This window comes from Salvelinus alpinus, chromosome 2 (assembly GCF_045679555.1).
Source record: "Salvelinus alpinus chromosome 2, SLU_Salpinus.1, whole genome shotgun sequence".
NCBI classification, from domain to species: domain Eukaryota; kingdom Metazoa; phylum Chordata; class Actinopteri; order Salmoniformes; family Salmonidae; genus Salvelinus; species Salvelinus alpinus.
Window position 1 is genome coordinate 100155852 of NC_092087.1, and position 25782 is coordinate 100181633.

A 25782-nucleotide genomic window follows, 5' to 3' on the forward strand; every position below is an offset into this window, starting at 1 on the left:
GTTTCCATATGGGATCGAATCGTGGACACTTGCACAGATGGTGCTACATTTATCAGTGGGACGGCGGGCAGTCCTCTGCACTCGAGTTATCAAAGTGTCTCTCTCTGCCATATGGACGCATTGTATGATACATTGAGAGCAACTGGCTTGAAAAAGGGCTGAGCACAGAACTCGGAGATATACTGCAGCAGGTAACTTCGATTGTAAACTATGTACATCAGACCACATCCAAATACCCTGCCCTCTCCCTCTGAGCATTAATGACGCGTTCAAAACAACTGGGAACTCGGAAATCTCCGACTTCAGTGCGTTCGAGACAACTGAGAACTCGGAAAGAAACGAACCCCGACTGGGAAAATTTGTTTTGAACGGTCATCCAACTCGGAATTCCAACATCTTTCTAGGTCTCCGAGCTCCGACCTGAAGATCACTGACGTCATAATTTGACCTCGTATTTTTCCGAGTTCCCAGTTGTCTTGAAAGCACCATAAAACGTATGATAGGCTACCCGTTGCCAGCTCATATATGTGTGAAGCTGGATTCAATGCTCTCCTCTGCTTTAAAACACAATATCCTGATCCTGATTTTGAGAAGCTTCGAGGCGACATGCATCAACCACACCCATCTCATGAGTGGTGGTGAGATATACATTATGTCAGACTCATTTGCAATTGACTGTCATAGCCCCATGTGGTGGTGAGTTGAGAAGACAATCAGAAATATTGTTAGAATGTTTTTCAATTGACTGCCCATAGCCCCAAATAAAAAACGAAACATTGGCTGTTAATTACATCTGTTTTTTAACATGGTTGTTGTCGCGAGAATTTTCAGATATCAAAATGGGGTCGTGGGCCAAAAAGGTTTCGGAACTCCTGCCATAGGCGATTAAAAATAAATTGGTTTCCCGGAAGCTGATCTTAGGCCAATCTCCCGACCCGTTTAAGGTTAGAATGAATGTACTTCGATTTTAGGACAGGGGTTGAGGGCAGCATCCACGCAGGAGGCGATACCTGTGATTGAATACACCTTTCTTGGTCATGGACACATTGGCCGTGTTGGACTTAGTGGTTAGAGCGTTGGGCCAGTAACCGAAAGATTGTTGGCTCGAATCCCCGAGCTGACAAGGTAGAAGTCTCTCGTTCTGTAACAAGGCAGTTATCCCGCTGTTCCCCGGTAGGCCGTCATTGTAAATAAGGATTTGTTCTTGCCTACTTACATAAGTTTTAAATTTTTAATGACTGCATCAAAACTGTGATGTATCATGTGTAAATTGTGACCAACTGATCTACAAATAGTATCGAGTATTTATTATGCAAGATTATTTGTATTAGTCAGTCTCGCCTTTAAAGTCGGCTGCATTGCCGAACACTCAGAGAAAGCATTGCAGTGGAGAACGAACCCGACCTAGCGGTCTTTGACAGTAATACCACAGATATGACAGCTGCGGTTTTGCAGTTTGAGAGACAATCTGACAATAACGAAGCAATTCATAACACGAAACCTTACAAAACAACCCCCTTACTTTTACGATGCAATACGTATCCCTTTAGAACTATAAGCACTGAAGTAAATTCATACTTTAAGACACTTTTATTCTGATTGCCTATTTGACGAACTACTACTACAATAAATTCGAACGATTCTACTTTTCAGATTTTACCGATTACTTCCCGACGCTCCCTTGACGTGGAGTAGCGTCATTGCGGAAGTAGCTAAGTCTACGTGGGGAAGGAAGGTTGGCTTGTTCGTGTTTGAACTAAACTCTACCTAAAACACGATAAATGTGCAACCTACGGAACCTACAATAACCCTACCGCGCCTCGCCAAGTCTTCATCCGACCTCCCCGCCCACTAGCTGAATGGCCTTGTACCGCCAGGGCGTGTAGATCCGATGGGAGGGCTAGCCGGGTAGTTCCCTGTAATGCTTCGGTGGCTGCGGCAGTCTCTTAGGCAGGTGTCTAGTCTGATGGCCCGGAGACCAGCGCTTGTCTGCGGGGCGATACTGCTGAGCGTCCTGCTGCTACTGGCCGTTACATTTACCTGCAGGTAGGTAACATCGTTGTGATGGTTGGTAATCTACCGGAAGTTATCCGTGGTTTTCAGTGACAAACCCCCAGGCATTTCACAGTTTTGTTGTGGCCCTGAACAAGCTCACCTGATTGACAAGGGCTTGATGATTCGTTGACAAGTTGAATCAGGTGTGTTAGCTCTGGACTAGATCAAATACATGGAACAACTGGGGGTCCCCGAGGAGAGGTAAACCCCCCTGATCTAGCTATCTGTCCAGCCAACTGCTGGTTAACGTTACAACTGCAGCCTGTGTACTAATAGTTAATAGTTATGGTTAGCCATCAGATCCGACCTGATTGATTACAACTGCAGCCTGTGTGCTAATAGTTAACAGTTATGGTTAGCCATCAGATCCGATTGGTTACAACTGCACTAGGGTCGAACAGCATTGCTGTGTAGATTAACACACCACGGAGTCGGTGCGAGATATGGCTCGGGAAAATGTACCTCAATCCAGGCATTAGAAATGCGTTGTGCTCCTAATTGTCCCAGTTGAGAAGATGCTAGTTTTAAGCGGTTGTTCAATCTGCTTGGTATAACAGTTGGAATAATGGGACATCTTAAAATACAACTCTCAATACAACTAATTTCTCATCCCTGGATTGAGGTACGTTTTCCGATCCACGTCTCTCACCGGCTTAATCTACAGAAGAATGCTGTCTGACCCTCGTGCAGCTGTAAGCAAGCGGGTCGGATCTGCTGGTTAACTTTTATAGGTAGAGAACAGTCTAGGCTAACTCACCTGCAGTGTGTTTGATGTGGAAATCAGAGGCTCATTGGTTGGATATCTACCTAGACATGTAACTTCAGCCTTTGTTTGGGTCGCTAGTGGTGTCGTAGATCCAACAGTGACGTGTTCAGTGTGCGTCCTAATCTAGACAGCTGTTAAGGGTCCGTTTTCTATTAAACATTGCAGTGCAGCTTGCTAGATCACTGTGTTTAGGGTCCGTTTTCTATTAAACATTTCAGTGCAGCTTGCTAGATCACTGTGTCTACGTTCTGTTCATAAACACTGGACCCATAGCCTACAGTGGGAGGCCATCATTGTTGTCTTTTGTTTGTCCGTATTGCCTGTCTCATGTCCTGCTGCTTGTCATCAGAGACTGACTGTCTGCCAGTCGCCTGTCTCATGTCCTACTGCTTGTCGTCAGAGACTGACTGTCTGCCAGTCGCCTGTCTCATGTCCTGCTGCTTGTCGTCAGAGACTGACTGTCTGCCAGTCGCCTGTCTCATGTCCTGCTGCTTGTCGTCAGAGACTGACTGTCTGCCAGTCGCCTGTTTCATGTCCTACTGCTTGTCGTCAGAGACTGACTGTCTGCCAGTCGCCTGTCTCATGTCCTGCTGCTTGTCGTCAGAGACTGACTGTCTGCCAGTCGCCTGTCTCATGTCCTGCTGCTTGTCATCAGAGACTGACTGTCTGCCAGTCGCCTGTCTCATGTCCTACTGCTTGTCGTCAGAGACTGACTGTCTGCCGTGTCCTCCTGTACTTCTAGCAGTTGTCAGAGATTCTGTCTTAAGGCTGTCAGACATACTTATGGTCCTAGGAGATATAAATATTGTTTCTCCCGTGGGAGCCCCGGGTTCATATCACTTATGGTCCTAGGAGACTTAAATGGTCATTTAGACTGAGTGGTTCTGGATGGACTGACATTTTAGAATGAGGAAAGACTAGAGAAGACTCAATGTATGTTGTTACACACAGCTTGTTTCAAGACGAGACAAATGATAAACTACTTGTATAGAAGTCATTCCTGTCTCTTCCTAGCGTCTTTCTCTCCCTCTTCTCCGGCACCCACCCCTCTTCTCCCTCCTAGCCGGGCTAAGAATGTGGTTGCGTCGGCGCGTCCCCCGGTGAGGTTCTTCTCTGCCGAGGCCCCTGTAGTGGACCTGTACCTGGGTCAGCTGGAGCAGGTGGAGAGGCTGAGGGGCGCGGCAGAGGTGTCCGTCATCTTCTTCTACGCTCCCTGGTGTGCTCACTCCATCGCCGCTCGCCACGAGGTCCAGGAGGTCGCACGGAGGCTGGTCAAACAGGTACACACACACACACACACACACACACACGCACATACACACGCAGGAACGCACTCATGCAGGAACGTACACACACACACGCAGGAACACATACACACGCAAGAACACACACACACACACACACACATACACGCTCACATTCCATCGCCACTCGCCAAGAGGTCGCCCAGGGGCTGGCCAGACAGGCAGGGAACTGCACATTGTGGACTGGCTTATAGTGCTGAGGGATGGTTCAGAACAGGGTTGTGTTCATTAGTCACAGACCGTTGCAAAATGTTTGGCCTGTTGCAAAACCTTTTTCAATGGAAACTGTCTACTGCTCAGGAAGCAAACAGGGTGGGACCTACTTGAATTTGTTGTATAGAAACTTGTTTTCATTGGAAAATGTTTTCCATTTGGAGGAAGTGGTTTCTGTTGCTAAATGTTTTGCAACAGACCAAATGTTTTTGCAACGGTTTTCAACTAATGAATACACCCCTGGTCTATTGCACAGCTACAGTATGGTGCTATATAGTCTGGGTGCCAGTCTGTTTCTACTGTAGACAGCACAACTCGATACACCTCAGAGTTACTGTATTAAATGATGAAGCTGTTTATAAACGTGACTCCTTGTCTGTGCAGGTGGTGTGCTGTGGTCTTATTCTGTCTCTGCTGTCTGCACTGTTTGTACAGGTGCAGTTTGTGGCAGTGAACTGTTGGTGGAGCCAGGGGAAATGCAGGAAACAGAAGAGCTTCTACCAATACCCTGTCATCCACCTGTTCTACAAGAGGTAAAGGAGATACAGTCTAGTTGCTCTATATCTATACCCTGTCTAGTTGCTCTATATCTATACCCTGTCTAGTTGCTCTATATCTATACCCTGTCATCTACCTGTTCTAGTGCAGTTAAATTAGATACAGTCTAGTTGTTTTATATCTATACCCTGTCATCTACCTGTTCTAGTGCAGTTAAATGAGATACAGTCTAGTTGCTCTATATCTATACCCTGTCTAGTTGCTCTATATCTATACGCTGTCATCTACCTGTTCCACTGGAGGTAAAGGAGAGAGCCTATCAACTTTGTATCTTGTTTGGTTGTTACTGTCATTGTGATAATATTCTGTTGTGTCCTTGATGAAGTATTATTCCCCCACTGTCCATGTAATCTTCATTCTGATCTAAAGGCTGACTCTAAATGGGCCCTCCTACTCTGACATGCCCGATACATAGAACCTGTTGTATCTGTCTGTCCCCTGTCTGTCTCTAAATGGGCCCTCCTACTCTGACATGCCTGATACATAGAACCTGTTGTATCTGTCTTTCCCCTGTCTGTCTCTAAATGGGCCCTCCTACTCTGACATGCCCGATACATAGAACCTGTTGTATCTGTCTTTCCCCTGTCTGGTTCTAAATGGGCCCTCCTACTCTGACATGCCTGATACATAGAACCTGTTGTATCTGTCTGACTCTAAATGGGCCCTCCTACTCTGACAGGCCTGATACATAGAACCTGTTGTATCTGGTTCTAAATGGGCCCTCCTACTCTGACATGCCTGATACATAGAACCTGTTGTATCTGTCTGACTCTAAATGGGCCCTCCTACTCTGACAGGCCTGATACATAGAACCTGTTGTATCTGTCTGTTCCCTGTCTGTCTCTGGAGGTTTGGCCCTATAGAATACAAAGGTCCGTTCATGGCTTCCTATGTAGAGAGGTTCATCCTGAGAGTCATCACCCCACTGACCTACCTACCATCACGAGCCACACTACAAGACTTCCTGTCTTATCATGAGGTATGAGGGGAGGGGGGAGATGGGAGGGGGGGGTTGATGCTGAAGGGAATAAGAATATAGGTAGAGCAGGGAAACAGAGATGAGAGGAAATGAGTGTTTTGCTCTGGGTGTTATGTTCTGTTGTTAGAGAGAAAGACAGAGTTCTATGTAACAATGAGTGTTGCTCTGGGTGTTATTTTCTGTTGTTAGAGAGAAAGACAGAGTTCTATGTAACAATGAGTGTTTTGCTCTGGGTGTTATGTTCTGTTGTTAGAGAGAAAGACAGAGTTCTATGTAACAATGAGTGTTTTGCTCTGGGTGTTATGTTCTGTTGTTAGAGAGAAAGACAGAGTTCTATGTAACAATGAGTGTTTTGCTCTGGGTGTTATGTTCTGTTGAGAGAAAGACAGAGTTCTATGTAACAATGAGTGTTTTGCTCTGGGTGTTATGTTCTGTTGAGAGAAAGACAGAGTTCTATGTAACAATGAGTGACAATATCTCAAGTGGAACCCTGTTCCCTTTGTCGTGTGCTACAGGGCTATGGTTAACAGTAGGACACTATATAGGGAAAACGGGTGCCATTTGTGAGTGGTCCGCTAGGTGTGGTGTACCTGTGGGTCAGGTGTAGTGTACGGTATGGTGGAGGGTGCTGAGGAGCTGCTTAGCCAGTTTCTTGTTTAATCCGTTCTGTAGTGCCTCTGTCTCTCACAACAGAGAGCCTGGTTTGTTTTGCTAGCAGGGTTTAGCCTGTAGATATGACCTCGATAAAAGTCTTTATCACATGGCTGACTGCTTCTACTGTTCTATGACCCTGTGATGTAACAGTACCTTTCCCATAATGCCCAGGTTGAACAGATATCCTGTTTGGAGGATTCACGGAATCAGGAGGGAATAAACAGGAAATCCAGAATCCTCTAACCAAGGTTTCTGGGAAAACCTTTGAATTTTGAGGAAGTTACTGGATTTTTGCAACCCAAGTCACGTGTTTCTTGTCTGTTCTCCTCTCCTGCCTCCCAGCCGGGGGTAGTGGGTTATTTCCAGTTCAACTCTTCTCCTCAGCCTCCCGGCTACATCACATACCTCTCCTCAGCTCTGCAGGCCTTGAAGAGAGGTAAGCTAACCGCTACATGCTAACTTCCTAAAGCCCTGAAGAGAAGTAAGCTAACCGCTACATGCTAACTGGCTAACTCCCTAAAGCCCTGATGAGAGGTAAGCTAACCGCTACATGCTAACTGGCTAACTCCCTAAAGCCCCGAAGAGAGGTAAGCTAACCGCTACATGCTAACTGGCTAACGCCCTAAAGCCCTGAAGAGAGGTAAGCTAACCGCTACATGCTAACTGGCTAACTCCCTAAAGCCCTGAAGAGAGGTAACCTAAACATTAACATCCATGTTGTCCCAATACTTTACAATTATTACATTTCTGGATTTCCTCTCCCTGACGGGAGATGGATAAATGTAAGTCCTCTAATCCAGTGTCTCTTTCATAACCGCTACTCACTGGGTTTTGCTGCTGGAGTAGAATGTCATAGCCATTGAAATAGAATGAATAGACCAGACTTGGAGGTTCTGCCCATAGCAAGGCCTGTTCTACTCATTCTAGTTCTGTGACCTATAGAAATGATTAGTGGCAAACCTGCATGAATAAAAGATGAATGAAAGTGTGTTTTGCTGTTCCCCGCTGCAGACTTCCGTGGTGCGGTGCGTTTTGGGGTGGTGACCAGTAGACAGGTGGCCGAGTCCATCTCAGTCAGAGATGACCAGACCGTCTACCTGCATCGACACTTCAACTCCTCATTGGTCAGTCAACACACACACACACACACACACACACACACACACTTCAACTCCTCATTGGTCAGTCAACACACACACACACCCCTGTCTAGTGACACTTCAACTCCTCATTGGTCAGTCAACACACACACACACCCCTGTCTAGTGACACTTCAACTCCTCATTGGTCAGTCAACACACACACACACCCCTGTCTAGTGACACTTCAACTCCTCATTGGTCAGTCAACACACACACACCCCTGTCTAGTGACACTTCAACTCCTCATTTGTCAGTCAACACACACACACACACACACACACACACCCCTGTCTACTGACACTTCAACTCCTCATTGGTCAGTCCACACACACACCCCTGTCTACTGACACTTCAACTCCTCATTGGTCAGTCCACACACACACACACCCCTGTCTAGTGACACTTCAACTCCTCATTGGTCAGTCAACACACACACACCCCCTGTCTACTGACACTTCAACTCCTCATTGGTCAGTCAACACACACACACCACACACACACACCCCTGTCTACTGACACTTCAACTCCTCATTGGTCAGTCAACACACACACACCCCTGTCTAGTGACACTTCAACTCCTCATTGGTCAGTCAACACACACACACACCCCTGTCTAGTGACACTTCAACTCCTCATTGGTCAGTCAACACACACACACACCCCTGTCTAGTGACACTTCAACTCCTCATTGGTCAGTCAACACACACACACACCCCACACACACACACACACACACACACACACACACACACACACACCCCTGTCTAGTGACACTTCAACTCCTCATTGGTCAGTGATGATGTCATCAGCACATGACAAACAGACTTGTCAGGGTCCAGAGTTTCTCTCAGTATCGCATTAGTGGAAACCAAGACTGTTCTCAGGGCAGACCTGGTTGTAGATAGATATATTCGAGTCGCGTCTGGGACAATTTTAGCATTTTAGCTAACCCTAAACCTTTTCTTAACCTTAACCTAATTCTACTAACCTGCCACGTTAATTGTCCTAACGTGCCACGTTAATTGTCCTAACGTGCCACGTTAATTGTCCTAACGTGCTGGGAAAAGTAACTTCTGCTAGTGAGCACCAGCAGGCCGGCCCTGAGAGCAGTCTTGGTTTCCTCTAATGCGATACAGTGACTTTCTCCTGGTCGGGTCAAATATTCAGGAAAAACTCCTGGTACTGTCATTTGTTTCTAAGGAGGTTTAGCTCTACCTTTCTGTCTCCCCGTCTCCCCCCTCTCTCCACCGTCTCTCCCCCGTCTCCTCTCTCTCTCCACCGTCTCTCCCCACGTCTCCCCCGTCTCTCCCCCCTCTCTCCCCTGTCTCCTCCCATCCCCGTCTCTCCCCTGTCTCCTCCCATCCCCGTCTCTCCCACGTCTCCTCCCATCCCCTCTCTCCCCCGTCTCCTCCCTCTCTTCCCCGTCTCCTCCCTCTCTCCCTTGCCCCTTCCCCCCTCAGATTTTCCCTAGTTGGGAGCGTAACTTCACCTCTGAAGGCATCTGTTCCTGGGTCTTTGAGCACCGCGAGACCGTCCTCCAATGGTTGGCGCCGACTGGCGCTAAGTCCCGCCTCCTGGAGCAGGAACTGACCAAAGGCCCTGCCCTCCTGCTCTTCCTGCCCCACAATCCCCTGGGGCTCGTCCCCGACCTGCTGCTGACGCAGGTGAGTCACCACGACAACAACGACGACCCTTACAACAACCACTACTACAATAAAAAAATAAACATTTTACTACAACATTTAATATTTTGATGTGATGAAGAAAAAAACATGGCTCAAGAACATCATTATGAATTGTTCTATCTAGATGGATTTAGTTAGATTAGATGACTTCAGAGATCTAAAGATGAGAATTTCTAAATCTCTCAATTTTTATATCCACATTAATTGAACTCTTCGACCCCCTCCCCCTTCTAGATTGCAGACGTCGCGGTTCGCTACCATTCCTGTAGCGACTCCCCTCACCACCACCACCCCTCTGACCACTCCTACTACAGTGGACCCTCCCAGCCCTTGTCCCCCCCTCTCTGTTGCCTCTCAGTGGTTCTGCCCAGGCCACACCCCCTCCCAGGCTCCACCTCCAGGGTGTGTGAGCTTTGTCTCAACCAGTCCCAGTCCAACCCGGGTCGCTCTCCCCTCTGCACCTTCCCCTCCCAGACATCAGGTGGTGCTGCTGTGCTCCAGTCCTACCTCAGACGATGCTGCCTACCTGTTGCTGTGACGGCAACGGCAACGACGGTTGCCTGTAGTAACATCCTGAGTAGCTACAGCCCGTCGTCAGGTCGCTACAGTGCCTGTTGTAGAACTCTGGGACAGCTAGGGGTTTCCCTGCCCCCACAGCAGGGACTAGGGCTAGACAACGAGGTGTTCGGGACACCCACCCCCTCACCATCCTCCTCCCAGGACTCCTCCCCGTCCTCCCAGGACCAGGAAGCGGGCGGGATTAAAGGGCTGAGGTGTCGGACAAATAAGACGCTCAGGTTCTACATCCTGGACTCCGCCCTCCACTGGCCGCTGGCGGTGCGTCTCGGGGCGCTAGGCAACAACGAGACGGGTGGCGGTGGCCTGGGGGAGTTAGGAAGGTTGCTAGGCAACCGGACCGGTGACGGCGCACGGTCGTTTGCGACCATCGTGAACCTGAAGGATGAGGTGAACTACGTTCTGGACCACAGAGGAACTGCTACTGTTACAGAGTCTCTGGGTAAGACTGGGGAGTTACTGGGTCAACTAGCTACTGTTACAGAGTCACTGGGTAAGACTGGGGAGTTACTGGGTCAACTAGCTACTGTTACAGAGTCACTGGGTAAGACTGGGGAGTTACTGGGTCAACTAGCTCCTGTTACAGAGGCTCTGGGTGAGACTGGGGAGTTACTGGGTCAACTAGCTACTGTTACAGAGTCACTGGGTGAGACTGGGGAGTTACTGGGTCAACTAGCTACTGTTACAGAGTCTCTGGGTAAGACTGGGGAGTTACTGGGTCAACTAGCTACTGTTACAGAGTCACTGGGTAAGACTGGGGAGTTACTGGGTCAACTAGCTACTGTTACAGAGCCTCTGGGTAAGACTGGGGAGTTACTGGGTCAACTAGCTACTGTTACAGAGTCACTGGGTAAGACTGGGGAGTTACTGGGTCAACTAGCTACTGTTACAGAGTCTCTGGGGAGTTACTGGGTCAATTAGCTACTGTTACAGAGTCTCTGGGTAAGACTGGGGAGTTACTGGGTCAACTAGCTACTGTTACAGAGTCACTGGGTAAGACTGGGGAGTTACTGGGTCAACTAGCTCCTGTTACAGAGTCTCTGGGTGAGACTGGGGAGTTACTGGGTCAACTAGCTACTGTTACAGAGTCTATGGGGAGTTACTGGGTCAACTAGCTACTGTTACAGAGGCTCTGGGTGAGACTGGGGAGTTACTGGGTCAACTAGCTACTGTTACAGAGTCACTGGGTAAGACTGGGGAGTTACTGGGTCAACTAGCTACTGTTACAGAGTCACTGGGTAAGACTGGGGAGTTACTGGGTCAACTAGCTACTGTTACAGAGTCACTGGGTAAGACTGGGGAGTTACTGGGTCAACTAGCTACTGTTACAGAGTCACTGGGTAAGACTGGGGAGTTACTGGGTCAACTAGCTCCTGTTACAGAGTCTCTGGGTAAGACTGGGGAGTTACTGGGTCAACTAGCTACTGTTACAGAGTCACTGGGTAAGACTGGGGAGTTACTGGGTCAACTAGCTACTGTTACAGAGTCACTGGGTAAGACTGGGGAGTTACTGGGTCAACTAGCTACTGTTACAGAGTCACTGGGTAAGACTGGGGAGTTACTGGGTCAACTAGCTACTGTTACAGAGCCTCTGGGTAAGACCGGGTCAACTAGCCACTGTTACAGAGTCACTGGGTAAGACTAAGGAGTTACTGGGTCAAGTAGCCACTGTTAGAGCCTCTGGGTGAGACTGGGGAGTTACTGGGTCAACTAGCTACTGTTACAGAGTCACTGGGTAAGACTGGAGAGTTACTGGGTCAAGTAGCCACTGTTACAGAGTCACTGGGTAAGACTGGAGAGTTACTGGGTCAACTAGCTACTGTTACAGAGTCACTGGGTAAGACTGGAGAGTTACTGGGTCAAGTAGCCACTGTTACAGAGTCACTGGGTAAGACTGGGGAGTTACTGGGTCAACTAGCCACTGTTACAGAGCCTCTGGGTGAGACTGGGGAGTTACTGGGTCAACTAGCTACTGTTACAGAGTCACTGGGTAAGACTGGGGAGTTACTGGGTCAACTAGCTACTGTTACAGAGTCACTGGGTAAGACTGGGGAGTTACTGGGTCAACTAGCTACTGTTACAGAGGCTCTGGGTGAGACTGGGGAGTTACTGGGTCAACTAGCTACTGTTACAGAGTCACTGGGTAAGACTGGGGAGTTACTGGGTCAACTAGCTACTGTTACAGAGTCACTGGGTAAGACTGGGGAGTTACTGGGTCAAGTAGCCACTGTTACAGAGTCTCTGGGTGAGACTGGGGAGTTACTGGGTCAACTAGCTACTGTTACAGAGTCACTGGGTAAGACTAGGGAGTTACTGGGTCAACTAGCTACTGTTACAGAGGCTCTGGGTGAGACTGGGGAGTTACTGGGTCAACTAGCTACTGTTACAGAGTCACTGGGTAAGACTGGGAAGTTACTGGGTCAACTAGCTACTGTTACAGAGTCACTGGGTAAGACTGGGGAGTTACTGGGTCAAGTAGCCACTGTTACAGAGTCTCTGGGTGAGACTGGGGAGTTACTGGGTCAACTAGCTACTGTTACAGAGTCACTGGGTAAGACTGGGGAGTTACTGGGTCAACTAGCTACTGTTACAGAGTCTCTGCGTAAGACTGGGGAGTTACTGGGTCAACTAGCTACTGTTACAGAGTCACTGGGTAAGACTGGGGAGTTACTGGGTCAACTAGCCACTGTTACAGAGTCTCTGGGTAAGACTGGGGAGTTACTGGGTCAACTAGCTCCTGTTACACAGTCTCTGGGTAAGACTGGGGAGTTACTGGGTCAACTAGCTACTGTTACAGAGTCACTGGGTAAGACTGGGGAGTTACTGGGTCAACTAGCTACTGTTACAGAGGCTCTGGGTGAGACTGGGGAGTTACTGGGTCAACTAGCTACTGTTACAGAGTCACTGGGTAAGACTGGGGAGTTACTGGGTTAGACTGGGGAGTTACCACACTATTTAGTTGGAAACAGACCTGGATTTAAATACCATTTTGAAGTCATTTAAAATTCTGCAGCTGTGCTTGATTGAGCTTGCCTGGCTAAATGGACCAATAGAAAAGTCCTGAAACTGCAAACCCCACCCATCTGGCATTCCAGGCAGGTCTAAAGCAAATTATTTGAAAGATTTCTAATAGTATTTGAACCCAGGTCTGGTCTAGGGAAAGTAGCCAGCTTTACCCATGTGTGTGTGTCTTCTTGCCCCTCCAGAGTTGTTCATCAGGAACTTCAGCACCCCCCACAGCCCACTGCAGAGACGCCTGGTGGGGAAGAGAGAGGAGGAGGAGAGGCCCCAGAAGAGACCCCTCATCTCAGAGCTGACCACCTCCTCTTTCCTTAGTACTGTCATGGATCCTCACAGGGTGGGTGAGAGAGAGGAGGAGCAGGAGAGAGAGAAGGAGAGGGAGGAGGAGAAAGGAGAGGGTGGATGGTCCTCACCCCACCTCACACTGGTTTAACATCATAATAACTGTGTGGTTTGATTTGACAGACCTTTAACTTCTTTTGGCTCAAATCTCGTTAACGGGATCGATTTGACAATAGCCAGTGAAAACTGCAGGGCGCCAAATTCAAACAACAGAAATGTGATAATTGAAATCAAATGCACTAGGTCTAGACAAAGTCAAAGAAGTTCTATTACAGTTCGTAGAAACATGTCAAACTAAGTATATAATCAATCTTTAGGATGTTTTTATCATAAATCTTCAATAATGTTTAAACCGGACAGTGTCTTTAGAAATGAAAAGGAACAGAGCTCGTCCTCACGCGTGACTAAACTAATGGCTTTCTGCCAGACCCCTGGTTCAAACGGCTCTTATTCGCTCCCCCTTCATAGTAGAAGCCTGAAACAACGATCTAAAGGCTAACATCTAGTGGAAGCCTTAGGAAGTGCAATACGACCCCATAGACACTGTATATTGGATAGGCAAAGACTTGAAAACCTACAAACCTCAGATTTCCCACTTCCTGGTTGGATTTTTTTCTCAGGTTTTTGCCTGCCATATGAGTTCTGTTATACTCACAGACATCATTCAAACAGTTTTAGAAACTCCAGAGTGTTTTCTATCCAAATCTACTAATTATATGCATATTCTAGCTTTTGGGCCTGAGTAGCAGGCAGTTTACTCTGGGCACCTTATTCATCCAAGCTACTCAATACTGCCCCTCAGTCCCAAAGAAGTTAAAGACATGTCTTAGTTGTAGTAGTTCAGTTTAGACTGGTTTCTGGTTTGTAGAATAGACTGTGGTTAGGGCTGTAAAACTGCTATGGTAATGGCTTTAATTCGTGAATGTGATAAAGGACTGTTTGACGTGTTGTGTTCTCCAGGATGTGCTGCTGTTCTACTACAGTCAGTGGTGTGGCTACTGCTCTGTTCTAAACCACGTCATCATCCAGCTGGCTAGAATGTTCCATGGAAACAGCACCGTCACCATCGCCAGGTAGGGCTGACTGGCTGGCAGCTTGGGTTCTGACTGACTGACTGGTTGACTGGCAGCTTGGGTTGCTGACTGACTGACTGGTTGACTGGCTGGCTGGTTGGCTGACTGGCTGACTGACTGGCTGGTTGACTGGCAGCTTGGGTGACTGGCTGGCTGGCTGACTGGCTGACTGGTTGGCTGACTGGTTGGCTGGCAGCTTGGGTGACTGGTTGACTGACTGACTGGTTGGCTGACTGGTTGACTGACTGGTTGGCTGACTGGCTGGGGGGGTTGGGTTGTTTCTATTTTGTGACGTAGTGCTGAGTTGGGTTGTTGATTGGTTTGTTTTATTTAGCTTTTTTACATTCCATTGATATTCAACTGTTTACAGTTAAACTTCCTGTAGTAACAGGATGTGACGTCATACTGTCTCTGTGTGTAGGGTGAACGTGGCGCGTAACGACCTGCCGTGGGAGTTCATGGTGGATCACTTCCCCTCTGTCCTCCTCTTCCCCAGACACAGGTGAGACAGAACACATACCTGTATGTACATGACCTGCTTAGACTGTTGTTGAATACCCTGTTCTCTTTGTTCTAAACAAGACCTGTTGTACCTGTTGTTGAATACCCTGTTCTCTTTGTACTGAACAAGACCTGTTGTCGAATACCCTGTTCTCTTTGTTCTAAACAAGACCTGTTGTTGAATACCCTGTTCTCTTTGTACTGAACAAGACCTGTTGTTGAATACCCTGTTCTCTTTGTACTGAACAAGACCTGTTTGCTTTGATTCACTAATATGGAAAGATATCCCACAGCCTCTCATGCCTCATTTAGTTAGACTAACTAGCCTTATGTTACTTCCTGACTCTCTTCGTCTCTTAGGAAACACCTGTCCGTCAAGTTCCCGGAGGACACGCCCATCACTCTCCCCACCCTATTACGCTTCATCCTGAAGCACTGCGACTCCGCCCACCAGCCAATGAAAGCAGACGGATCAGACCCTAAACCTCACGTTCTCCTCAAGGCGGAGTTCCGCGCTCTACAAGGAGAAGTCCAGACATTACATCGTGCACGCCAGCGCCTCTCCAACCAACTGGCCCAGCTATGGCGAGACAACCGGCGGTTATCCTTCGACGCCGTGGCCCTGGAGACCCACAATGCACTGCTGCAGTCCCAGAATGGCGAGCTGCAGCGTGAGAGGCTGAGCCTAGTGGAGCAACACAAGGAGAAGAGTCGTCAGTTAGGGGAGGCGGTCAGGAGACTACAGGAACTAGCAGACGCATCAGAGAACCTTCTCACTGAGAATACACTGCTGAGGGTTTTACTGGGAGCCCTGAGGGCCAGGGAGACAGGGGAGGAGGAGGAGGAGGAGACAGGGGAGGAGGAGGAGACAGGGGAGGAGAGGAATTATATGGCCTCTTGACAGGGGAGGAGAATAGACTGCTGAGGGTTTTACTGGGAGCCCTGAGAGCCAGGGAGACAGAGACGGAGGAGGAGGAGGAGACAGGGGAGGAGGAGGAGGAGAGGGAGGAGGAGAGGGAGGAGGGGAGGAGTTATATGGCCTCTTGATGGAGAAGGGTCATGCCAAGTAATGCTGTTAGAACGGAAACCGAGGGAGAGGAAACAGAGCTGATGAATCACAGCCTCCTGACACCCCCCTAGAAGAAAGAGGAGGATACTACGGGGGCCCTGACAGATGGCGCGAGTAGAGGAGGAAGGAGACCAGAGGAATCACAGCCTCCTGTCACCCCCCTAGAAGAAAGAGGAGGATACTACGGGGGGCCCTGACAGATGGCGCGAGTAGAGGAGGAAGGAGACCAGAGGAATCACAGCTTCATAATTCTCTCCTAGTGGAAGGAGGGAACACGACAGAGAGCAGCTTTATAACCATGTACCATAGGATGTCCTTGGGGACCAGAGAGAGACGGGAGAGAAAGAAAGGAGATGATACTACAGAAAGTGCAGAGGAACAAAATAACTGTAAAATGTGTTGTTGATGACGTCTTTAAGCGCCGGACTTAGAATGTGTGGAACACTCTAGAATGTCCAATCATAATGCTAACTCTAGAATCCATAAGGGTTAGTGGTTCCGGGAGAAGGTTCTACCCAGTGAGGTCAGAGCGAAGCGACCAGGCCCCGTCACAGAGAGACACAAATGCATGTCAAGTGGGCAGTCGGTGACATGGAACTAAAATAAATGGAATAAGCCCAATGGGCCGATGAACACTAGAAATACGTCCCAAATGGCACCCTATTCTCTATGTATTGCTAGTCTAGCTAATAGGGTTCCATTTGAGGCATAACCCTAGGTGAATTTAGTAGTGTTGTCTTCTGAAGCCTTCTCCTTGGTTTTTGGTTGGTTTTTATTTTCCAAGGAGCACCAAGTGATTTCTCCATAGAGAATGTGTATTTTAGTTTTTTGTTTCTTTTGTTAAATTTATCTATTTTTACAAGAATCGCAAAAAAAATACATCTATTTCTATGTCACGTTAATTCAGGTATAAAGAAGATGCAGCTGTTTTACATGTAAAATATTGCACAGATTTTTACTGATTAATAAAATGTTGTAATTTAATCAACCGCGTTGTGAACTATTTGTTATCTTCAGACTCTCACAGTTAGAATCGAGATGCATTGGCCTTCACCCGACTGCCAATAGGATGGCTGGTTGTGGAAAAATCACTCTGATTAACTCTTTAGTCATATCACAGTTTACCTATTTGCTTATAGTTTTGCCTACACCTAGTGACCTGCTTTTTAAATTATATGAACAAAAAATATTCAATTTTATTTGGAACGGCAAGCCAGATAAAATTAAAAGGGCCTATTTATATAACAAATATGAATTCGGAGTGCAGAAATTATTAAATATTAAAGCACTAAAGGCATCAGTCATACAAAAGTTATACTTAAATCCAAACTGGTTCTCTAGTAAATTGGTACGAATGTCTCATCCTATGTTCAAGAAGGGCCTTTTTCCCTTTATTCAGATTACACCTGCTCACTTTCGGTTGTTTGAAAATATCTTAATTTTTTTTAAACAAGCCTTAAGTTGGTTGCAATTTCAGTTTAATCCACCTGAAAGGACGGAACAAATAGTACAACAAATATTGTGGTTAAATTCAAATATGCTAATTGATTAAAAAAAACTATATCGATTATTATTATTATAATATTTTTTTTAAAGGTGTAATTTTAGTGAATTATATAAATATGACTGGTGGAGTTATGTCACACATGCAGCTAACACAGACATATGGAAATGTCTGCTCTACCCAAAATTACAACCAACTAATTGCAGCATTACCACAAAAATGGAAGATGTATAAATTGAAGGTAAAGCAGACGTGTTTATTAGTTTACTCCAATTGGGGGAAGGGTGGTGGGGTTTGCTGGGAATAATAATAAAGGTATATTCTTTTTAAAAGTATGTATGTCTATATAGGTATGTATATTTACCCAAAAAATATGGGGGATTGGAAATGATGCAGACAATTACATTAATGGAAGCAACATTCTTTCCGCAATATTAAGCTGATCCACCAAAAAAGAGAAAAAATAAAATAGGATTGCTGGTTGCATCTCGACAGCCAATAGGATTGCTGGTTGCATCTCGACAGCCAATAGGATTGCTGGTTGCATCTCGACAGCCAATAGGATTGTTGGTTGCATCTCGACAGCCAATAGGATTGCTGGTTGCATCTCGACAGCCAATAGGATTGCTGGTTGCATCTCGGCAGCCAATAGGATTGCTGGTTGCATCTCGACAGCCAATAGGATTGCTGGTTGCATCTCGACAGCCAATAGGATTGCTGGTTGCATCTCGACAGCCAATAGGATTGCTGGTTGCATCTCGACAGCCAATAGGATTGCTGGTTGCATCTCGACAGCCAATAGGATTGCTGGTTGCATCTCGACAGCCAATAGGATTGCTGGTTGCATCTCGACAGCCAAAAGGATTGCTGGTTGCATATCGACAGCCAATAGGATTGCTGGTTGCATCTCGACAGCCAATAGGATTGCTGGTTGCATCTCGACAGCCAATAGGATTGCTGGTTTTATCTCGTCTGACATTGGTTGAGCACCTTCTACTTCGCTTCAACCTTCAGTATGTCAATTATTTTACTGCATATTGTCTGCTTAAAGAATCCCATGTATCTGAGTAGAACCTTGTCAATATGGACAGTAGAGGGAGCCACATGTCTGTAAAATCAGTTTGCCAGTGACACACTACATACATACATACATACATACATACATACATACATACATACATACATACAATCACAATCATTGGCGCATAAAATATGCTGAGGAAGGATGATGTTTAATTAGATGATTGGGAACATGTACACATGACTTCCTCAGGGTGGATAATGTTTAATTAGATGATTGGGAACATGTACACATGACTTCCTCAGGGTGGATAATGTTAATTAGACGATTGGGAACATGTACACATGACTTCCTCAGGGTGGATAATGTTTAATTAGATGATTGGGAACATGTACACATGACTTCCTCAGGGTGGATAATGTTAATTAGACGATTGGGAACATGTACACATGACTTCCTCAGGGTGGATTATGTTTAATTAGACGATTGGGAACATGTACTCATGACTTCCTCAGGAAGGATCATGTTTAATTAGATGATTGGGAACATGTACACATGACTTCCTCAGGGTGGATAATGTTAATTAGACGATTGGGAACATGTACACATGACTTCCTCAGGGTGGATAATGTTAATTAGATGATTGGGAACATGTACACATGACTTCCTCAGGGTGGATAATGTTAATTAGATGATTGGGAACATGTACACATGACTTCCTCAGGGTGGATGATGTTTAATTAGACGATTGGGAATATGTACACATGACTTCCTCAGGGTGGATAATGTTAATTAGATGATTGGGAACATGTACACATGACTTCCTCAGGGTGGATAATGTTTAATTAGACGATTGGGAACATGTACACATGACTTCCTCAGGAAGGATAATGTTTAATTAGATGATTGGGAACATGTACACATGACTTCCTCAGGGTGGATAATGTTTAATTAGACGATTGGGAACATGTACACATGACTTCCTCAGGAAGGATAATGTTTAATTAGATGATTGGGAACATGTACACATGACTTCCTCAGGGTGGATAATGTTAATTAGACGATTGGGAACATGTACACATGACTTCCTCAGGGTGGATAATGTTAATTAGATGATTGGGAACATGTACACATGACTTCCTCAGGGTGGATACTGTTAATTAGATGATTGGGAACATGTACACATGACTTCCTCAGGGTGGATAATGTTAATTAGATGATTGGGAACATGTACACATGACTTCCTCAGGAAGGATAATGTTTAATTAGATGATTGGGAACATGTACACATGACTTCCTCAGGGTGGATAATGTTAATTAGACGATTGGGAACATGTACACATGACTTCCTCAGGGTGGATAATGTTAATTAGATGATTGGGAACATGTACACATGACTTCCTCAGGGTGGATTATGTTTAATTAGACGATTGGGAACATGTACTCATGACTTCCTCAGGAAGGATCATGTTTAATTAGATGATTGGGAACATGTACACATGACTTCCTCAGGGTGGATAATGTTAATTAGACGATTGGGAACATGTACACATGACTTCCTCAGGGTGGATAATGTTAATTAGATGATTGGGAACATGTACACATGACTTCCTCAGGGTGGATAATGTTAATTAGATGATTGGGAACATGTACACATGACTTCCTCAGGGTGGATAATGTTAATTAGACGATTGGGAACATGTACACATGACTTCCTCAGGGTGGATAATGTTAATTAGATGATTGGGAACATGTACACATGACTTCCTCAGGGTGGATAATGTTTAATTAGACGATTGGGAACATGTACCCATGACTTCCTCAGGAAGGATAATGTTTAATTAGATGATTGGGAACATGTACACATGACTTCCTCAGGGTGGATAATGTTTAATTAGACGATTGGGAACATGTACACATGACTTCCTCAGGAAGGATAATGTTTAATTAGATGATTGGGAACATGTACACATGACTTCCTCAGGGTGGATAATGTTAATTAGACGATTGGGAACATGTACACATGACTTCCTCAGGGTGGATAATGTTAATTAGATGATTGGGAACATGTACACATGACTTCCTCAGGGTGGATAATGTTAATTAGATGATTGGGAACATGTACACATGACTTCCTCAGGGTGGATACTGTTAATTAGATGATTGGGAACATGTACACATGACTTCCTCAGGGTGGATAATGTTAATTAGATGATTGGGAACATGTACACATGACTTCCTCAGGGTGGATAATGTTAATTAGATGATTGGGAACATGTACACATGACTTCCTCAGGGTGGATAATGTTAATTAGACGATTGGGAACATGTACACATGACTTCCTCAGGGTGGATAATGTTTAATTAGATGATTGGGAACATGTACACATGACTTCCTCGGTGGATAATGTTTAATTAGATGATTGGGAACATGTACACATGACTTCCTCGGTGGATAATGTTTAATTAGATGATTGGGAACATGTACACATGACTTCCTCAGGGTGGATAATGTTAATGAGATGATTGGGAACATGTACACATGACTTCCTCGGTGGATAATGTTTAATTAGACGATTGGGAACATGTACACATGACTTCCTCAGGGTGGATAATGTTAATGAGATGATTGGGAACATGTACACATGACTTCCTCAGGGTGGATAATGTTAATTAGACGATTGGGAACATGTACACATGACTTCCTGAGAGGTGGCCGGATTCTCATGACCTGGCGCGTGTGTGTGTGTGTGTGTGTGTGTGTGTGTGTTGGGTGAGCCTGAGCGTTATCAGCGTAACCTGGTTCTGCACCCTGAGGACACGTGCTCCTCTCAGAGAAGACGGTTTCACTTCTTCAGTCCGTTCTCTCTCTCGTCATCTGTAACACTGAGATTAACATTCCGACGGTTCACTGTACCTGCTCCCCTTTTTCAGCCCGTTGTTCAATCAAAGTGTAAACTACAAGATGAGGAATAGGCTGCTGTTTGTCCCCTTCAACTCCATCCATACTGAAGCAGTAACTATGCCAACGATGTATGGACTCACTGTATGGGCTGATTCACAGGGTACCAGTACTGAGTCCATGTGCAGGGGTACGAGGTAATAACTTGGCTATATAGACGGGGTACCAGTACTGAGTCCATGTGCAGGGGTACGAGGTAATAACTTGGCTATATAGACGGGGTACCAGTACTGAGTCCATGTGCAGGGGTACGAGGTAATAACTTGGCTATATAGACGGGGTACCAGTACTGAGTCCATGTGCAGGGGTACGAGGTAATAACTTGGCTATATAGACGGGGTACCAGTACTGAGTCCATGTGCAGGGGTACGAGGTAATAATTTGGCTATATAGACGGGGTACCAGTACTGAGTCCATGTGCAGGGGTACGAGGTAATAACTTGGCTATATAGACGGGGTACCAGTACTGAGTCCATGTGCAGGGGTACGAGGTAATAACTTGGCTATATACACAGGGTACCAGTACTGAGTCCATGTGCAGGGGTACGAGGTAATAACTTGGCTATATACACAGGGTACCAGTACTGAGTCCATGTGCAGGGATACGAGGTAATAACTTGGCTATATACACAGGGTACCAGTACTGAGTCCATGTGCAGGGGTACGAGGTAATAACTTGGCTATATACACAGGGTACCAGTACTGAGTCCATGTGCAGGGGTACGAGGTAATAACTTGGCTATATACACAGGGTACCAGTACTGAGTCCATGTGCAGGGGTACGAGGTAATAACTTGGCTATATACACGGGGTACCAGTACTGAGTCCATGTGCAGGGGTACGAGGTAATAACTTGGCTATATACACGGGGTACCAGTACTGAGTCCATGTGCAGGGGTACGAGGTCATTGAGGTAGATATGTAGTGCATTTGGAAAGTATTCAGACCCATTGACTTTTTCCACATTTTGTTAAGTTACAGCCTTATTCTAAAGTGGATAAAAAAATATGAAAAATCCTCATCAATTTCCTAGATTCCTGCCTTTCTAGGGAGTTTTTCCTAGCCACTGTGCTTCTACATCTTCATTGCTTGCTGTTTGGGGTTTTAGGCTGGGTTTCTGTACAGCATTTTGACATCAGTTGATGTAAAAAGGGCCTTTTTAAATACGTTTGATTGATCGATTTAAACACAATACGCCATAATGACAAAGCAAAAGCAGGTTATAGTAATTTATGCAAATGTATTAAAAATATAAAAACAAATACCTTATTTACATGAGTATTCAGACTTTTTGCTATGAGACTCGAAATTGAGCTCAGGTGCATCCTGTTTCTGTTGATCAAGTTTCTACAACTTGATTGGAGTCCACCTGTGGTAAATTCAATTTTAGAATAAGGCTGTAATGTAACAAAATGTGGAAAAAATGAAGGGGTCTGAATACTTTCCAAATGCACTGTATAGTAGTGGTAAAGTGACTAGGCAACAGGATAGATAATAGATGGTAGAAGCAGCCAATGTGAAGAGTCTTAAACAGTTAGTGCAAGAAACAGAGAAGGGCAGGGTACAGTAGATCAAGGGCAGGGCACAGTAGATAACAGTATAGGCTGTTTGGTGGGAGACAAGGGCAGGGTACAGTAGATAACAGTATAGGCTGTTTGGTGGGAGACAAGGGCAGGGTACAGTAGATAACAGTATAGGCTGTTTGGTGGGAGACAAGGGCAGGGTACAGTAGATAACAGTATAGGCTGTTTGGTAGGAGACAAGGGCAGGGTACAGTCGATGGCAGTATAGGCTGTTTGGTGGGAGACAAGGGCAGGGTACAGTAGATGGCAGTATAGGCTGTTTGGTAGGAGACAAGGGCAGGGTACAGTAGATAACAGTATAGGCTGTTTGGTGGGATGGGCGGGTCCGGCTACTGACTCTGTTCACCCTCCTGTGTTACTGAGTAGAAGAAAAGTCTGAGTAACTCCTTTTGGACCAGCAGAGCAGTAAGACTCTCCCTTACAGCAGAGCAGTAAGTACTTTTATAAGAGATATGTGTCTGTTATTGGAAAAGTAATGATGAAAAATGTAAAGCTTATCAAAAAGAAGACTTTTATTTTGTAGTTGGAATGTTTTCTCTGTGGTTATCAGCATTTGTTGAGTGTTCCATTAGTATATTGTATGTCTTTCTGTGTATTCTTCGTTAGTACCCAACTCCTTTTCCCTCTCAGGGAGGATGGCCAACGTCCAGGTGCCTGTTGGTATGTCCTACTGTACTTTGGGTTGAGTGAAACTCTTGTTAACTATAAAGGAAGTGAAACAGCCATGTGTTTTCAGTGGACAGATAGTTGGACGAAAGTAAATAATGGATGGATGAATGAATGAATGGATGAATGAATGGATGAATGAATGGATGAATGAACGAATGAATGAATGAATGAAGCCATGCTGTGAGGTACTGTAGGGATGAATGAATTAACACATTAATGTATTAGAGAATGAACTAATACTTTGTCTACCCCCCCTCCTCCAGTGGCCATCGGTGCATTTGGGGACAGTCCTGTCCAGATGACCTGTCCTTACTGTCACCAGACCGTGGTCACTCAGGTTGACTTCTCCTCTGGTGTCCTCACCTACCTCTTCTGTGGAGGAATCTTCTTCTGTGGGTACGTACAAGAGTGTGTGTGTGTGTGTGTGTGTGTGTGTGTGTGTGTGTGTGTGTGTGTGTGTGTGTGTGTGTGTGTGTGTGTGTGTGTGTGTGTGTGTGTGTGTGTGTGTGTGTGTGTGTGTGTGTGTGTGTGTGTGTGTGTGTGGTGAAAGCCTATCCTACTGTTAGTCAGTGGGTTATGGTCAGGCACCACAGGCTGAAATGACTTGCATCTATATATACATTTTGAGATTTGTTGGTATTTTGATCCATTAATATGAGTATTTTGATCCATTAATATGAGTATTTTCACAAACTAAACATACACATGTCAAACTTGATGAAAATGTATGTATTTGTTTATCATACCACCGTCATAAAAAATTTAATGAATCAATAATTTCAAAGCTCACTACATTAAATTACACATAATTTAAAAGCCCATTTCATAAAGAATGTTACAAACTGGACTATATTTTGTAACTTACTTTGATGAGATTGTGATTGGGTCTAATTAGGCTTTGGTAGTCTAATTTCAGAGTGCTTGTCTTTTAACTGCCATTTCCTGAAAGTCAGACTCAGACAAGCACATGTTGTTGTGAGGTGATGCTTAGATGTTTTCTCCAGACTTGCCCAGAGGGAATCGTTGATATGTTGTTAATTGTTTATTCTAGATCACATTTTCTTTGGAAAAAATGCACCAAAAAATGCATTTTTTACCTACGACTTTAGTATTTTACAGATAGAAAGATGAAAAGTGTATTTAACCCACAAGCTGCTCTGGTCAAGTCCGGTTCTGGAGTGTCTTAACAAAATAAAACCAAAATATTCACGCTGACTTCAGTGTCCAGATTGAAATGCATTTGTGTAAATATGTATATAGTGTATTTAATGAAATATTTGGAAACATTTTTTATACAAAGTGTATTTTTATTTGTGTCTACATTTAACTGGTAAAAGTTGATTGTGATTTAAGAGAGAAAAACATCCGTTTTAGGCCTTAAGATGCATCTCCATACAATGTCTGACCGTTGTTTCTCCTCAGGTTTGTTCTGGGTTGCTGCCTCATCCCTTTCTGTTTCGACCGGCTCAAAGACGCCAAGCACACGTGTCCCTCCTGCAAGACCATCCTGGGGGTTTATAAGCGCTTATAAGCACATAATAACCTGCGGGAGTCTCCCGTGTCTTTTGGGAAGCTCGCTACAACATTGTGTCTTGTCTTCTGAGACAAGTTGTTCTTCCACAACAGTCTGTTGTTTCTCTCAACTTCCACCCAGTAGAACTGCACAGCAGTTTGAAAGACAAATGAGTTTAACTTGCCATTTACAGTGTCCCATCCCGCCCTGTCCCTTGCTATGCAGTTAACTGTTGCCTTGGCAATGGAAAAAATGTGCGACTTAATTAGTTTGACTCAATAGAACAATTTAACTGTCACAGAATGTTGTCATTGACAGTGTTCCATCCTGTCCCTTGTTATGAAGTTCACCGCTGCCTTGGCAACGGTAAAATATTTGTGCCATAGAAAACATAGAATGTGAATATTCATGATTTTGATGGTTGTGGAATGATCTGTAAGTTATATTAGTATAATTGTGTCAATGCAGCACTGTGAGTCTTTCTGATTGAGTACTGTACTGGTTTGTTAGGAAAAAACTGAGCCCTGAAAAATACAATCATTTCACAACCGCTAAAATATTTTGTTAATTTGTTGAAAAAACTAATTTTTAT

The 25782-nt window shown here is 45.3% G+C and overlaps 2 protein-coding genes across 5 annotated transcripts; both read left to right on the forward strand.

The window, feature by feature from the left end:
* Positions 1-1671: 1671 nt before the first annotated feature.
* txndc11 (thioredoxin domain containing 11) lies at positions 1672-16922 on the forward strand. Its single transcript, XM_071354196.1, has 12 exons — positions 1672-2046; positions 3885-4101; positions 4774-4871; positions 5746-5875; positions 6872-6965; positions 7541-7653; positions 9132-9335; positions 9591-10374; positions 13139-13290; positions 14256-14368; positions 14790-14870; positions 15230-16922. Exons 1-12 carry the CDS (start codon positions 1922-1924, stop codon positions 15768-15770), a joined length of 2652 nt encoding a protein of 883 aa, XP_071210297.1. The 5' UTR covers positions 1672-1921; the 3' UTR covers positions 15771-16922.
* A 6132-nt stretch (positions 16923-23054) lies between these two features.
* Positions 23055-25747, forward strand: LOC139546397 (lipopolysaccharide-induced tumor necrosis factor-alpha factor homolog). 4 transcript variants are annotated; one of them, XM_071354750.1, is made up of 4 exons: positions 23055-23439; positions 23615-23689; positions 23941-24073; positions 25100-25747. In XM_071354750.1, the coding sequence occupies exons 2-4, from the start codon at positions 23644-23646 to the stop codon at positions 25206-25208; spliced, it is 288 nt and encodes a 95-aa protein (XP_071210851.1). In that variant the 5' UTR covers positions 23055-23439; positions 23615-23643; the 3' UTR covers positions 25209-25747. The 4 variants fall into 4 exon arrangements, with proteins under 4 accessions (XP_071210851.1, XP_071210842.1, XP_071210869.1 ...); XM_071354741.1 differs by having other exon boundaries at positions 23056-23439; positions 23639-23689; XM_071354768.1 differs by having other exon boundaries at positions 23060-23439; positions 23615-23668.
* Positions 25748-25782: the final 35 nt, after the last annotated feature.